Genomic DNA, 13,987 nt, shown 5'->3' with positions numbered 1-13,987 from the left:
ATGATTTCCACTACAGATTTGTGTGTTTTTAATGCGGTGCCACAAGATCACGGCCATTCAATATTGGTTTTCAGCCCCGTCCCGTGCATAAAGAGATTTCTCTGGATTCTCTGAATCTTTATATCATATTGTCCCCAAATTCTTTTGCCATTGTACGGTGAGGAACATATTTCGAGGACATTATTTCAAAATGTACCGAGTACTTCAAGAGATTTAAAGATGGTGGGACAGAGGGAGAGATCTGAGGTAAAGACGCAGAGTGAGGCCATAAACGGTAAACTTTTGATGAATCGTATCAGGAATGATTATTTGCACTTGTGTTGTCAAAAACGACCTTAAACTGTGACAAATGTATCCAGACTCTTCAAAATATCTTTTATTCAGCAGGGGTTCCTTGATTAAAATCAGATGAATGAGACGAAGAGAAGAAGAGTCGCAGTGCAAAAGAAGTCTTGACTGCAAATAAAGAAACGGCAAAGTGAGGGCTGGTTTCCATGGGAATCTTCTCCGATAAGATTTCACAAAACGTCTTGCAGGTGTCGTGTGCATCCTCTGTAGAGGTCACACTGGCCTGTTCTTGAACCTGTAGTTACACTGGCTCACCACTGTGTCGATGTGTCACAGAGAACACATGTGAATGCACTTACATCATTTTTAGTCACTTTTAATTAACCAATATTTTGCTGAAAAAGGAAAATAAGACGACAATGATTTTTGTAATCTACCATTATTTCCAGGACTTAGAGGCATAAGGGAAACATAAAATGAGAGAATAATCTACATTTGACTTCAGGACACAGAGGCTTATGATGAAAGAACAAATGCTCCACGCCTCTTTATGAGTGTACTTTAAACTTTGGTCATATTTTAATTGATCACGCCTTTAAACTAATCACTGATAGAGGATTAGGCACTACACACTATACTTGCACTCTACCATTACCACCATAGATAGGCATCACTTTCGCACTATTTATATTGCACTGCATTCTGTATCTATTGAGCCCATTTCTATGTATTTACATCGCACAACGTACTGTGTTTATTCGGTCCATCATCATCATCATCATCACCGCTGTGTGTCTATCTGTACTGTGTACGTGTTTTAAGTAGCATCTTTTCATATTATTTATGCTTTCCATCAGAGTTCCTGCCCTTTAAATACCAGCGGTCAGATCAGGCCACAGACGCAGTTCTGTTGGTGTTTGTAACAGTGTCATTTGTTGTTTCTTATCTTTGTAATTGTGTTATCTGTCTTTTTTGTTGTTATTTCTTTACTTCTATTTATCTCTCATCTTGTGTGGTAGCACCCTGGGTCTGTGACGAACGAGCCTTCATTCTCAAACTTGACCCTGGCTGGAGCAGGTGTCTCGGCTTTGATTGAGGAAGCGTCCTCAGTGACAAACTCTGAAAATAGTATCCAGTCAATTAAACAGACAAGAGACAGACAGGTAAGATAACTCACGTGTATCCGGCCGTCTTTCAGAGCAGGTCCGTCCTCGGCCAGTCGCAGGATGAACAGCCCCATGTTGTACTCTTTCCCTCCTCTCAGACTGAAGCCGAAGCCCCGCTGGCTGCGTTCCAGCTCCACCACAAAACATCCCTGTTGTTCACAGACATAAATATGAGCTTTTAAGAAGGAGGCACTGAAAGCAAAATCAGTCCCGAGCTGGAGATAAAACTACAAAGCGTATTCAAAACGACATCGAACTTAAGATGAAGAGTTTCTTTGAGATCAATTGACACAAGAGCAGAAAGACAAAAAAATATGAACATATTTTAACGTAAATTAGGAAATATAGACTTAAAAACTTTTCTATTTGTTTGGCAGATTGTAGCTTCGGCCTCACCTGCTTCGGGCCTGACGTGATGAGAGTTCCCATCTCCCTCGGTGAGTACCTAAGCTCAGAGTCGCCGTTTCTAAACAGACAAACAAATTATAATGCGACACACTACAGATACACGTAGATGTGTTTTATTACCACGCGGCACAATATCTTTTCATGAGATGAGAAAACAATAAAATGAAAAAGAAATGTATGAGGTCTTATAAAAAATGACATTTTATTTTAACGTGATTTATGTTATATAAATAGAAGTCTGTGCAAACCGTTATAATATATGTTATCAGTTTTAAACAATATACATATGTTAAAAAAATGTAACAGGCAAAAGTTAAAAGGTCTAAAAGTGAGGGAGTCAATGTCTGCTGCTAGGCAACCCGTGCATAAATATGAATGCATTCAGTGTCCTCCCTCAAAGATGTCTAATTGGCAGCAATGTCTACCATCACATAAAAAGTACAGACACTCTGCAATGTCCAGACCGAGAGCAGTGAATAGAAAAGGAGTCTCGTTCGTTCCCTCTTCTGCTGCGTCCGGCGAGATCGCCACGTCTTCATTACAGCAGCGCGAGCCTCTTTTCTCCTGGTTTCATTATACCACGCACCCAGAGAAATGTAAATCCTTCAAAGAGCCATGTTGCTTTTACATTTCAGCGGCAGATAACGGGGACATACTTTAGTGCTTCGCCGAGCTCATTACAATGCCTCTGTGGGAACTTAGCTCTGCTGACACACTATCTAAAGAGTCGAGGAATTTGTCGGAGAGGAGTTTACACACTTCATGCCGCCGCGCGGACCGCCTCAGCTCATATCTGAGCCCGGGCTGACCCCGAGGCATGTGTCGGTGATTAAACGGAGAGGACAAAGCGTGACACTGAGGAATGGACAGAGGGGCTAAACGAGGAGAAGAGGAACACACACACACACACACACACACACACACACACACACACACACACACACACACACACACACACACACACACACACACACACACACACACACACACACACACACACACACACACACACACACACACACACACACACACGACAAGCAGTGAAACAAGAGCGGCTGAGAAATGATGGTGGCGATTTGGTGCAGCAACAATGGATTAAAAAAAACAAGAAAGTCTGACAGGTAATCTTGTTTAAAAAGAAAGATCAAAGAGAAGCAAGACTCCCTATTAATCTGCCTCTTTTTTTTTTTTTTTTCTTTCTATACTGCACCATCCAAAGAGTGACCATGGGGAGGTTTTCTGTCTTTGTGGATAACAAGGCGTGTGCGGGGCCACGAGAGACAGCAATGGGTCACATTGGAGCACAGAACCAGAGGCGCTTTGAGAGGATTGGGGCTAATTTATGGTTCAAGTGGCAGAACCCGCATTAGACTGTCTTCCAGTGGATTCGCTATTTGCTGGAACAGGAGGGATGTATGTGTGTGTACTCGTGTACCTGTCTGGGTAGCTGGGAGGCTGTTGGCCTACTGCTCTGTGTTGCACCGACGGGCTCTGCTTGGCTGAATTTGTTCCAGATGGAGGAGCGCTGTCTGTAAAAAACACAAACACCAAGTGCATAAAAAAAAAAAAAAAATTCGTTCCCAGAAAATGCTGAGAAAATGAACTGAGATTTCCTGCGTGCCAACCGACCGTCTTCGGGAACGACAGTGAGGGTGACGGAGTTGCCGGCGTCCTTGATGAGCTGGACGATGTCGTTGTGCGACAGCTCCATGATGGAGCGGCCGTTGACTGCAGAGATCCGGTCGCCCACCTTCATCTGACCCAAGCGGTCCGTAGGGCTGCCTTCAATGATGCGACCAATTTTGTGAGGAATAACTGGAAGAGAAGCGAGAAACGGCGCGCTGTCATCTTACATGTTGATGCAGCAGTGACTCAAAAGGGTTTCGACTTTCTAACGAAGAAGAGAAACAAATCAAAAACGCTGCAAAGAAGGTGTAAAGAATATAATGTGATGCACTGCGTATATATTTACACATGGACGAATTTTATGTTAGTACTTGAAAAACCAAAGGCAACATGTTGACCAACAAGCAAGCAGCTAATAAATATTTTTTCCTGTTAAGTTTAGGGAGGTCCAGCAAAGTAAGAATTTCTTTGTATGGTGTAATCAGCTTTTGACAAAAAAATGATCTTAATCCGAATGTGATACATTTATCAATGCTAAATAATAATAACAGCATGCTAACAATGACATTGCTTAAAAATAAACAATGTTTAAAAGTAAAAATGGGTACCGTATCTCCTGTTAGTACTTTGCTAAGTAGCATTTGACACAAAATACAGCTGAGACTGATGGGAATGTCGTTATTTTTGCAGGTATTTAGTCCTCAGCCAAAACTGAGGACTAATTACAAATTTGACCTGAGGATGGGATTATATGACAAGTTTACCATAATCACCAGTTTTTTTTAAATTTATTTTTGTATTCATCTTGAAGGAGGCATTAATGTCTGCAAAAGATTTCATGGCCATTCATCTCATCGTTGTTGAGATTTTTCCATCTCTCGAGCCACGTTGCTGGCGCGGCTGAAAACAATTCAACAACCAACCTTTGTGGAAAAGATGTGGATACTTTCATGTATTTTGTTTTTCTTGAATATACCTAAGACCAATATTATGTCCTTGAATTACATGAAGCTTTTGAATTGAATTGAATTGAATTGAATTGAATTGAATTGAATTGAATTGAATTGAATTGAATTAAATTGAATTGAATTGAATTGAATTGAATTGAATTGAACGTCATTTCTAAAGGTGGATCTGTTTTTCTGTCTCTCTGACCTCCAGGCGGGGGCTTGTTCTTCGACGTGAGGATGACGAAACCGAAGCCCTCGTTGTCTTTGCGCTGCAGAGTGACGTCGAAGCACTCCGGCCGAGCGGGCTGAGCGGGCTGGACGGCGTTTGGAGCCTCGACGTGAGGGACCTTCGGAGAGCTGTTGACCTGAGCGGACGCTACCTGCTGGGGCTGCTGGCTGCCCTCCTCCTCCTCTCCGCTACCGTCTGGACAAAAATGCACATAAATATGACAATAACACATCAAGATCTCCACATCTGGCTACAAAACTGTATCGATATATTCGAGATATTAGTACACATATGTTTATTTTTGAGCGGCGCTCATTCTGATTTAGCTGACGTACACTTCAATTCATGTACAATTATTTGTCAAAATCTTCCCAATTTCTTCTTGTCGTTAAGATCCTTCTGTAAATAATCCTAAAGCCTTTTTTTTCTGTATTTACTGCACACATGAAATAAAAGACTGCCAGCTCGACACCTGAGATAAAAGCCCTTTTTATAATTTGTTATTCATACGACATGCTGATCTACCTCAATCTCTCTTCATTGTGCGTTTGTGTTGCTGAGTCTCTGTTTTTGTAAGCCTGCATCACGGAATCTCTTTCTAAAACCGCCGCTTTGCTTTGAACGCATAACCCCCCCCCCTCCTCCCACACACACACACACACACACACACACACACACACACACACCACATGATTGATGCTTAATTTCTGCAAACGTGATCAAAAGCTGTTGTTGCAATACATCCAAACCAAAGTCATTCAAAAAAGTGCTTGTACTATTTGTGGAGTGGTTATTTGTGGGGGGTAAACAGCAGCCTGAATGCAGCGGGGGTGATGTGCTGTTGAGAAAAGAAACTCAGCATTTTCTTTTTCTTTTTTTTATCCAACCTTTGAGATGTAAATAAACCCTACCAGCTGATCTAATCTTCACACCGCTCCGATCAGACGGATAAACAGAAAGCAAACAACCTTCTTTTTTCTGGTTTCTCTTTTTTTTCCCCTCTGTGTTGGTTTGTCTTCGCAAAATAGCATCTTAAAAGTCAATTTTAGTCGAACTTCATTTATTCAGATTTTTCAGCGGGGAAGTCATCCAGAACAAATTTAAGGGATTACTGAAAAAAAAAAAAAAAAAAATCCCAGATCAAAGTGTTTCCTCCAGAGGGTTTTCCTCCAGCATACTAATCCAAATCCAAAGGAGTAAGCAAGAAAACCGCTGATTCAAGTGCCCCTTAGAGAAATGAAGAGCTGATGATAATAAAAGCAGATCCACCTGTGTGTGCGAGTTTCCTGCGGACCGTGAGCATGACTTGGCCGTTGCGGGCGGCGTTGGTCATCAGCTCCAGCACTTGTTTGTGGGATTTGCCCTTGACCGGCACGCCGTCTATACAGAGCAGCTCGTCCCCGGCCCGCAAGCGTCCGTCCTTCTCCGCCGCGCCGAGCGGCACGATGGCGCCGATGTACACCTGTGGAAGTAAGAGCATGTCAGAGAAAACGGCTTAACGCACCGGAGCCACGGAGAGCACACAGATTGGGTGGCTTTAATGTAAATAATCAGCTGAAATCCCCTCAGTTGAAGCTGTAAAACACACAGTGGTTTTTGCTGTTGTGTTCAGTTACTGTTTAAGCAGCTGAGCTGAGATTTAGTGTCTGAATGCTGATCATCTGGTATTTGAGGGGTTTCCAGCAGCATTCAGAGCCCCGTTTTAAATGGATTGAAGGTGTTTTCTCACCGGCTGATCGGGCCCCTCGCCTCCCAGGACTCTGAAGCCGAAGCCCGACTCCTGGTTCCTTTTAATAAACACGTCGAGGTCCTTGGTGTTTGGAGCTGCGGAGAGGAAAAAGGAACGAGAGGTGATCAGAAAACAGCGACATAAACAGCGCTGTAACACATTAGTTGTGTTGCTGTTTGTGCGCCTGATGTGTTGTTGGGTATGTGGGCGATGTCTTATTCTCTGCAGTCAAGGACACGGAGTGCTGGAATTATTTCCTCATTTGAATCAAAAAGTGGCATCATGCTACAAAAAAACAGAAATCTTCAGCTCTCAGTTATCAGATGAAAATGCCCTAAAGTAATATACAAAAAGTAAATTTCACAAATGGAGCTGAAACAATTCAAATTAGTAAAACTGATAAACTGATAAGTTTATCAGCAGAAAATGAAACAATGGATAATGTTTTTTTTAAAATCCATTGTTGAGACTATTTACTAAGCTGGTTGTAAGATGTGAAGATTTCTTTGCTCTGTTTAATATGAATGAAAATTGAATGTTAAAAGAACAATTTTAGGACATCAGATTTGAATCTGGTAACTTGTGACGAGCGTCATTATTTTCACCAATCCAACCCAGTTAAATTGTTGTTGTTATATGTTGTTATTGTGTACGTTGTTAATTATACTAACAGATGAAGGAAAAAAAGACGTGATCATGTTGACAAGATAGCCCGTCACTTTCAGCAGGAGCCTTAAACCGACTGCAGGACACTTACGCTTGCTGTCCAACATGGCCCTGGACTTGAGGTAGAGCTCGGACGCGTCGGGTTTGGGTGAAGACGAGCGCAGCGTGTTGGCAGAGTAGGGGAGCGGGTTGGAGGGCGCCTCCGGCTGACTGAGGGCCTCCGTGCTGTTGATCATGTCCTGTCGCTGCTGCTGCTGCTGAATTATGGGCTGGGAGCACGGATGGGGCAGCTGCTGGGCCGCAGGATGAGGTGGCTGGTGAGGAGCAGGCTGGGAGACGGGATGGGACATGGGAGCCGTGCACTGAGACACAGAAACAAGAGCGCAGATCAACAGGAGGGTAAAAGTATATGGGCAGAGATATGCGTGAGAAGAAACTGAATTTGAATCATTTGCATTTTCAATTTGAATTGCTCAACTTGACTACTTGCTTTAATAGCAGGGGAGGAGTCCAGAGGGGACTGAGGGGAGTTTCCCAGCACTCCCTAAGATAATGCGTTTGTGTTTAAATAGACTAAACTAGCACAGATGTTCAGTAGCAAACAGTATTCGGTTTATTGGTTCTCAGATTAGTTCTACTGTGTACTTTCGAGAGTTGTATAGTTAGTAAAATAAAGACTTTGAACCACGAGTGAAGTTAGCTGAGCATCAATCTAAGAGCCATACAATTAGTTTCACTCATGATCAAAAGATAATGAGAGCACTTGCAGCTAGTTTTTAATAAGAAAATTGAACTTGTTCTTATCAGCATGAAAATATTTATTCCCTTCCTACAAGTCGGGCAATTAAAGCTAATAAGCTGATAAGTTCTACACCAGCCTTTGAAATGGGACCCCAAATGCTAAAGGCCTGCTCTGGATTTTGAATACATTTTCTCTGAAAGTGCATTTATATATATATCACGGAAAAATCAACACTCTAAATTCAGATCTCACAATTCAAATTCAGTTTGTGTCTCACATAACAAATGCAGGTTCAAAACAAAATATGATGTATGAATATTATTTAATAACAGATCTACTGATAGATTCCATGACTTTATCTCAATGATTTATGCCTTAAGTAGGAAGATAGGTAATACAGGAAAAATACTTTCAGTTGACTTTATCCTCCAGATTGATGCCCAAACCACTGCACTGGTATATATATATTTTTTTAAAGTAGTCCATCCCCACAAAATAAGTCTATATTTAACCCATACAACAGTATGAGTGTGCCTGTTGCTGCCTCAGGTCGTCACTATCTTAAGAGTGCGGCATGGAGAGGCAGCGCAGGAACAAGCTGTTGAACATGGCATATCATCTTAAACACCCAAACGCAGAGGGATGTAAAATTGCTCTTTGCCAGCAGCCAGCATATTTACCCACGTGCAGTTCCAGAAATAACAGCTGGGCTAATGTGGGCTCCCTGAATAATGCAGCTGACAGCAGCTACCACGGCATGCACACTTAGAGATGCTTGTGGGCAAGCAAGAAAAGTTAGAACTTTTTCTGTTTAATAATTCAGCAGCAGTTTTATAATCAGTTTGTTGCACCATAGAAACGCATTGGGAAAGAAAAAAAAAAAAGGACCACGTTTGGTTTCGACTTACTGGTTTTAGTGACTTCACGGGAGACGTCTGACCTGTGAGCACAGAGGTGGAGATGAAAGTCAAGTCATTAATACACAAACAACAAAATAAACATCTGCTATCAGATACTTGATGAGTTGTACTTTGTGTGCTTCATCACCCCGGTGACCTTCAGCTGTAGAGTTTCATATTAAATCCTCTGCTCATGTGAACTCTTCACCGTTCTCTGCACTCAGGCCTGTAGGCTGCTGGGGGACCTCATGTGATGCTCTGAGCGTCTTTCCTCTCACTCTTTCACTTTCTGTCCACTCATATCTCACCATTACATCCTACTAACTTCATGCTATCTCTCTCCCATAGTTTTTGTTTATTGCCTTCTCCATGCGGCTCCCCCTCGCCTAGTTTGTCAGCCCCACCAACGGTTCTTGCCTTGGATCTCTATGCTGCTCTTTTCTCTCTCTGCTCTCCCTGAAAAACCTGCGTTGTGATTTGGCGCTATATAAATAAAACTGAATTGAATTTGTGAACTTTCCTTGAGGTCTTGTACCTGTGTTTTTTTTTTTTTTTTTTTTTAAAACCTCGCTCTGCTTTTCTCTGACAGTCATGGCCTCAGAGTTCGAGTATAATTCAACAAGTAGGGGGCAGTAGACTCCAGCAGCAAACGCTGGTTTTCCATGTAACCACAGGATGGGAGACACAGAAATGACCCGAACCCATGGGACCATATTCTTCTCCGGGTTAAACCTGCCTGTCGTGTCCTACTTTACTACACGGCTGTAAATATCATGCTGAAGCTGCTTCGGATTTTAAATGTCATCAAAATGAATTAAATAAATAAAATGTTTTTAAAGAACATTTACTGGTGGAGATTTATAAAACATACAAAAGATTTCTTAGTTTTTTTTCTTTTCAAATATTAATATTGTACATGTACTTATGTTATCTCGTTACTGACAGTGCCTGATCGTATCGTGTTTTAGACACGGAGAGCGGCGCGTATTCCACGGGGAAAGGGCACTTTGTCTCATTTCCAGATTTAAATCCCGAACAGGGAGCGGGTCCAAATAATTTCCTGTTTCATTTTCTCTCCGCTGCTGTCATCAGGAGGGAGCTGTAGCTGCTGGCTGGGAGTAGAGCCCAAGATAATCCCGGTGTACGGGTGACCTGAGGGAAGTCCCGCAGCGCTGCTTTTTAAAGTCATGGAGAGCTGTGATCTCCTGCTCTTTTTTTAAAAAAACACCAACACACGCGCACGCGCACGCACACACACACATGCCCTGCATCTGTACATGTGCCATTAGAAAAAAAAAAAAATGCATATCAGGCTGGCACGGCAGCGCACGCACACGACCACGACCACGACCACGACCACGACCACGACAAGCCCCCGGAGCTCAGAGCAGAACCCAGCTGAGTACATCTGATATGTGGGTGCAACACTGATCTCTTGAATCTAGGCTACTGCACTGCAGCAAAGGCGGAACGGAACAAGCCCTTCAAATCTGTGAGAGCATGAAGTAAGAAGAAGGGCAACGATTATCCACCGTGCCCTTCCCCTCTTTTCTCTCTAGGCAGCGAGTGAATCACCAAAAACCTGCCACCCCCCCCACACACACACACACACACACACACGCACCTTCCCCAGAACAGCTCACCATGTGACTAAGAACGACTTCCTCCCCTGTTTGAGAAGGTGCACGGTGGGATGATGCAGAGTTAGTGTGGACCAGAGCGTGAAATTGCTTTATTTAACATTGGAAGTTTACGTGCTCTAGCAATACCTACAAAATACCACAATCCTGTCCAGTTTGCTAATTTATAAATCAAAAACACTGCGCATGTTGCTTTTAAATCTCACCTCTCCTCCAGTTAATAGATCTTTCACAAAGGTTTACCGATGCCGCTGTCTCACTTTCTCCACGAAAATCGCCCCTATTGTTTCACTCTTTGCTTTCTTTTTTGGGTAAAAGAGAAAGAAAACAGACTACAGGTGCCGTAAAGCTGTGTGTGGGGATTAAAATGATTTCAGGAGCGTGGGACTAAACCGGCCGGCTATCGCTGGGAAGCAGCTCCTGTTTGTCGTCTGAAGAACTACCATAGCAGATTAATATAGACAGCGGCGATTTAACAACAGAGATGTCACGGCACCAGTAAAGGTGTAAACTCACCCCTACCTGGGACGTACTACTGAGGATTATGGTGTGTTCATGAACAACTGGGAAATCGAAAAGTTTCTGAAATCACCTGAACGCCTGTCGAACTGGGAATTTCACTCGAGGAAAGTCAGAGGTTTACGAAAGCTCCGAGAAGTCGGTATGACGTCAGTCGACACGGCAACGTTTGTGGTAAAAGCTAGAAATACACGTGGTCAGCGCAAAAATAAGTCACTAAAAGGTTAATTTAGGTCAAACTAGTCAGAGCAGGGTGTTGTGGCGTTAAACAATACTAATTACTATACTGACACATAACTAGAGGTAACAGCCCTCCACCACAGCTGGTGCTTTGTTGCCGTTAGTGTGTTGCCTGTATCAAACGTAATGTAGTGTTCAAATAATAAATTACACCATTTGGTCCCTGTGATGGTCTACATGGGTGATGACGAGGTTGTTGTTCACTTTACTGTATTCAGACAACAGATTTCCTGCATGCTGTACCCATTTCTGCTCTTTTTTTTTTTTTTTTTTTACTGTACAAAGATGTACTTTTAGATTTTTATGATGTCAGTGGGCCAGAGCAAAAAAGCAATACTACATCATAAATCTTTTGATAATATTGGCAAAATTCCATATTCACAAAAGTAAATTTTCCAGCAGAAAACCCCCATTTAAAATATTTATAAATGAAATGTCACAATATACACACCATCCATTCATACATGTAAACTTTTGTATCATTTTATTTGATCATTTATTTAGCTCATTTATCCCTAGCAGATATGATAGTTTATGAATTTATATTACGTATGTATATTTCCATATGCATTGTTCGATTTGAGACATGCAATAAAGTTTGTTGAAAAACCTAAACAAAATTTCCCAGGGGCTGCCATATTGCCTCTTTGATGTTGTCACGTGAACGCTCTCAACTAGGAAGTCGGAGGTTACTAACCCCTCCACCCCCTCTCTCTCTCCAGCTGTCGGAACGCACCATCAATCCAAAATTGCAGGTTTGCCTCCAGCAGCAGCGCACACGATGTGAACTCGGGTTGACTCACCTCCTCTGAGCACCAGCACGTTGACCTCGCTGCCGACAGGCAGGTCTTTGAGGATGTCCACCACCTGCGAGTGGCTCAGCGTCTGGACATTCTGTCTGTTGATCTCCTTGATGACGTCGCCCTTCAACAAGCCGCGGCACCACTGGGCATCCAGGATCATCTTCACTTTTTGTCCCAGCGGACAATCCGCGATGGCGAAGCCGAAACCTCCGGGGCCCTTCACCAAGGGGACGCTCACCAGCTCCGGCTGCAGCAGGGTGGGGTCAGGGCCTTCTTGGGTGAGGGCGTGAGGAAGGTGGTGGTGGTGGTGGTGAGGATGGTGGTGAGGATGGTGGTGGTGGTGGTGGTGGCGCCCTCCGTTGGTCATAGGTGGCACTGAAGCAGTCTGCCGAGGCAGGGTTCCTCCATCTGGGACCGTGTAATGGGGGTCCTGTGGCGTGGAGGTGGACGGGGAAGGGGACGTGTCCTTGGAAGTGCAGAGGCCACCTGATGCCTCTTCACTGCTGCTGGAGTCCTCGGGCAGCGGGTAGCCTCGACACAGGACCATGTCCACAAACTGGTTGATGGGGATGGACTGGAACATCTGCACAACATCAGCGTGAGTCTTCCCCAGCACACACGCCCCATTGATGTCCACGATAACATCACCTGAAAGAAGAACAAAGAGCTTTAACACATTTATGTAAGGGACAAAAACAATTTGTAGTAAAATTTAAAATTTTTCCAACTGTTTTTTTTTGTTTTTTTTGTTTCTATTTCTACAGCTGTATATATATATATATATATGTGTATATATAAACAATTCAGCAAAATTAAATTAAAGAAAACAGATAACAAAATTTCTCTCCAGCTTAAATATTAGTACCCACAATAGAGCGAAGATACAACTTGGAAAAAGATTACAAATAAAAATCCAAAATGTAAAAAAATTAAATAAATTAGAGGTAAAGTAAGGATCAGGGAGGGGAGTTTTGTGTGTAGTGATGATATGGACAAATTTGACAGTGAAAATTTAAACTACATAATGTTTCCACACAGCATATTAAGGCAAATTAAGGTAAATAAGCACTATAGTAGAAGATACTTTATTGTCATTACAATAATTAAGATGATACTCAAGTGGCTGGATTGTAAAAGAATAATCTGTATCTTAGATTTCTTTTTCCTCCTTTCGTCTCCCTGTAAGGGGTCGACTCTCATCACCCCTGGCCTGGCCGAGATGGAGGCCTGGATAACCGGCTGAATTGCTGACTGGCTAGTTGGCCAAAGGCCCAGAGGAGGATCCAGCCCACCTACACAATCAATACTCTCCCCAAGCAAACACAGCTAAGGTTTCACTCTTGACAGGACCTTCGCATTCCATATATGGTGCCTGTTCAACTACACAGCGATTTATCTAATAACCAAGCATCCAAAAAGATACATGAAAACATAGCATCTTGGAAACATTCCACCTTTGGCATCAATATATGCAGGAGGCCGGAGGTTAGAAGTAGAAAAGTAAGCGACATGAAGTCGCTCTGTCTACCGCTCGCCATTAAAACCCAATGAAATTAATTCTATTCATCTTTTGGTGTAGCCAATTACCCTTCTTCTCAAGGGAAATGAAACATTGAAAATAATTACTCTCCCTGTTCCACTTTCATGTGGATTCTCAGCAAGCAGTACTGATGTGGCAATCAATATTACTGTAATGTGCAACCTAAGGCATGTCACACTGACAGTCATTCAAATTACTACTATCATCAGGCATATTACAACCCAGCTTCCAAAAAAGTTGTGTAAAATCTGATTAAAAACAGAATGCAATGATTTGCAAATCCTATAAACCAATATTTATTGAATATAGACTAAATACAAAATATCAAATGTTGAAACTGAGAAATAAGGCCTTCCCTGAAAAAGACGTCTTGATGGCAGCATATGTTGCTCCAAAACCTGCATATATCATTCACCATTAATGGCGCCTTCCCACATGTACAAGCTACCAATGCCATGTGCACTAATGCATCCCTCTACCATCACGGATGCTGGTTTTTCAACTCTGCGCTGATAATAAGCTGGGTGGTCCCTCTTCTCTTT

General features: G+C 42.7%; 1 protein-coding gene and 1 long non-coding RNA gene across 4 annotated transcripts in view; one reads left to right on the top strand and one right to left on the bottom strand.

The window, feature by feature from the left end:
• magi3a (membrane associated guanylate kinase, WW and PDZ domain containing 3a) overlaps positions 1-13,987 on the bottom strand; it is a 121,752-nt gene that overhangs the window by 4,726 nt on the left and 103,039 nt on the right. For all 3 annotated transcript variants that reach the window (XM_069710860.1, XM_069710862.1, XM_069710861.1), the window contains exons 10-19: positions 11,906-12,553; positions 8,713-8,744; positions 7,154-7,424; positions 6,397-6,491; positions 5,937-6,129; positions 4,644-4,862; positions 3,492-3,677; positions 3,298-3,391; positions 1,851-1,920; positions 1,466-1,603 (exon numbers count right to left, since the gene is read on the bottom strand). In XM_069710860.1, coding sequence (XP_069566961.1) covers positions 1,466-1,603; positions 1,851-1,920; positions 3,298-3,391; positions 3,492-3,677; positions 4,644-4,862; positions 5,937-6,129; positions 6,397-6,491; positions 7,154-7,424; positions 8,713-8,744; positions 11,906-12,553 — 1,946 coding nt within the window. The remainder of the gene's footprint in view (positions 1-1,465; positions 1,604-1,850; positions 1,921-3,297; positions 3,392-3,491; positions 3,678-4,643; positions 4,863-5,936; positions 6,130-6,396; positions 6,492-7,153; positions 7,425-8,712; positions 8,745-11,905; positions 12,554-13,987) is intronic.
• Positions 150-5,136, top strand: LOC138628134 (uncharacterized). The gene is made up of 4 exons (XR_011311444.1): positions 150-478; positions 1,308-1,451; positions 1,832-1,891; positions 4,650-5,136. It is a non-coding gene; the product is annotated as an uncharacterized lncRNA (long non-coding RNA).

This window comes from Brachyistius frenatus, unplaced genomic scaffold, assembly GCF_029030835.1.
Source record: "Brachyistius frenatus isolate BFR_SWC_R1_liver_20210118 unplaced genomic scaffold, ASM2903083v1 Contig_95, whole genome shotgun sequence".
NCBI classification, from domain to species: domain Eukaryota; kingdom Metazoa; phylum Chordata; class Actinopteri; family Embiotocidae; genus Brachyistius; species Brachyistius frenatus.
Note: the sequence above shows the minus strand (reverse complement) of the source record. Positions and strands in the feature narration are given on the sequence as shown.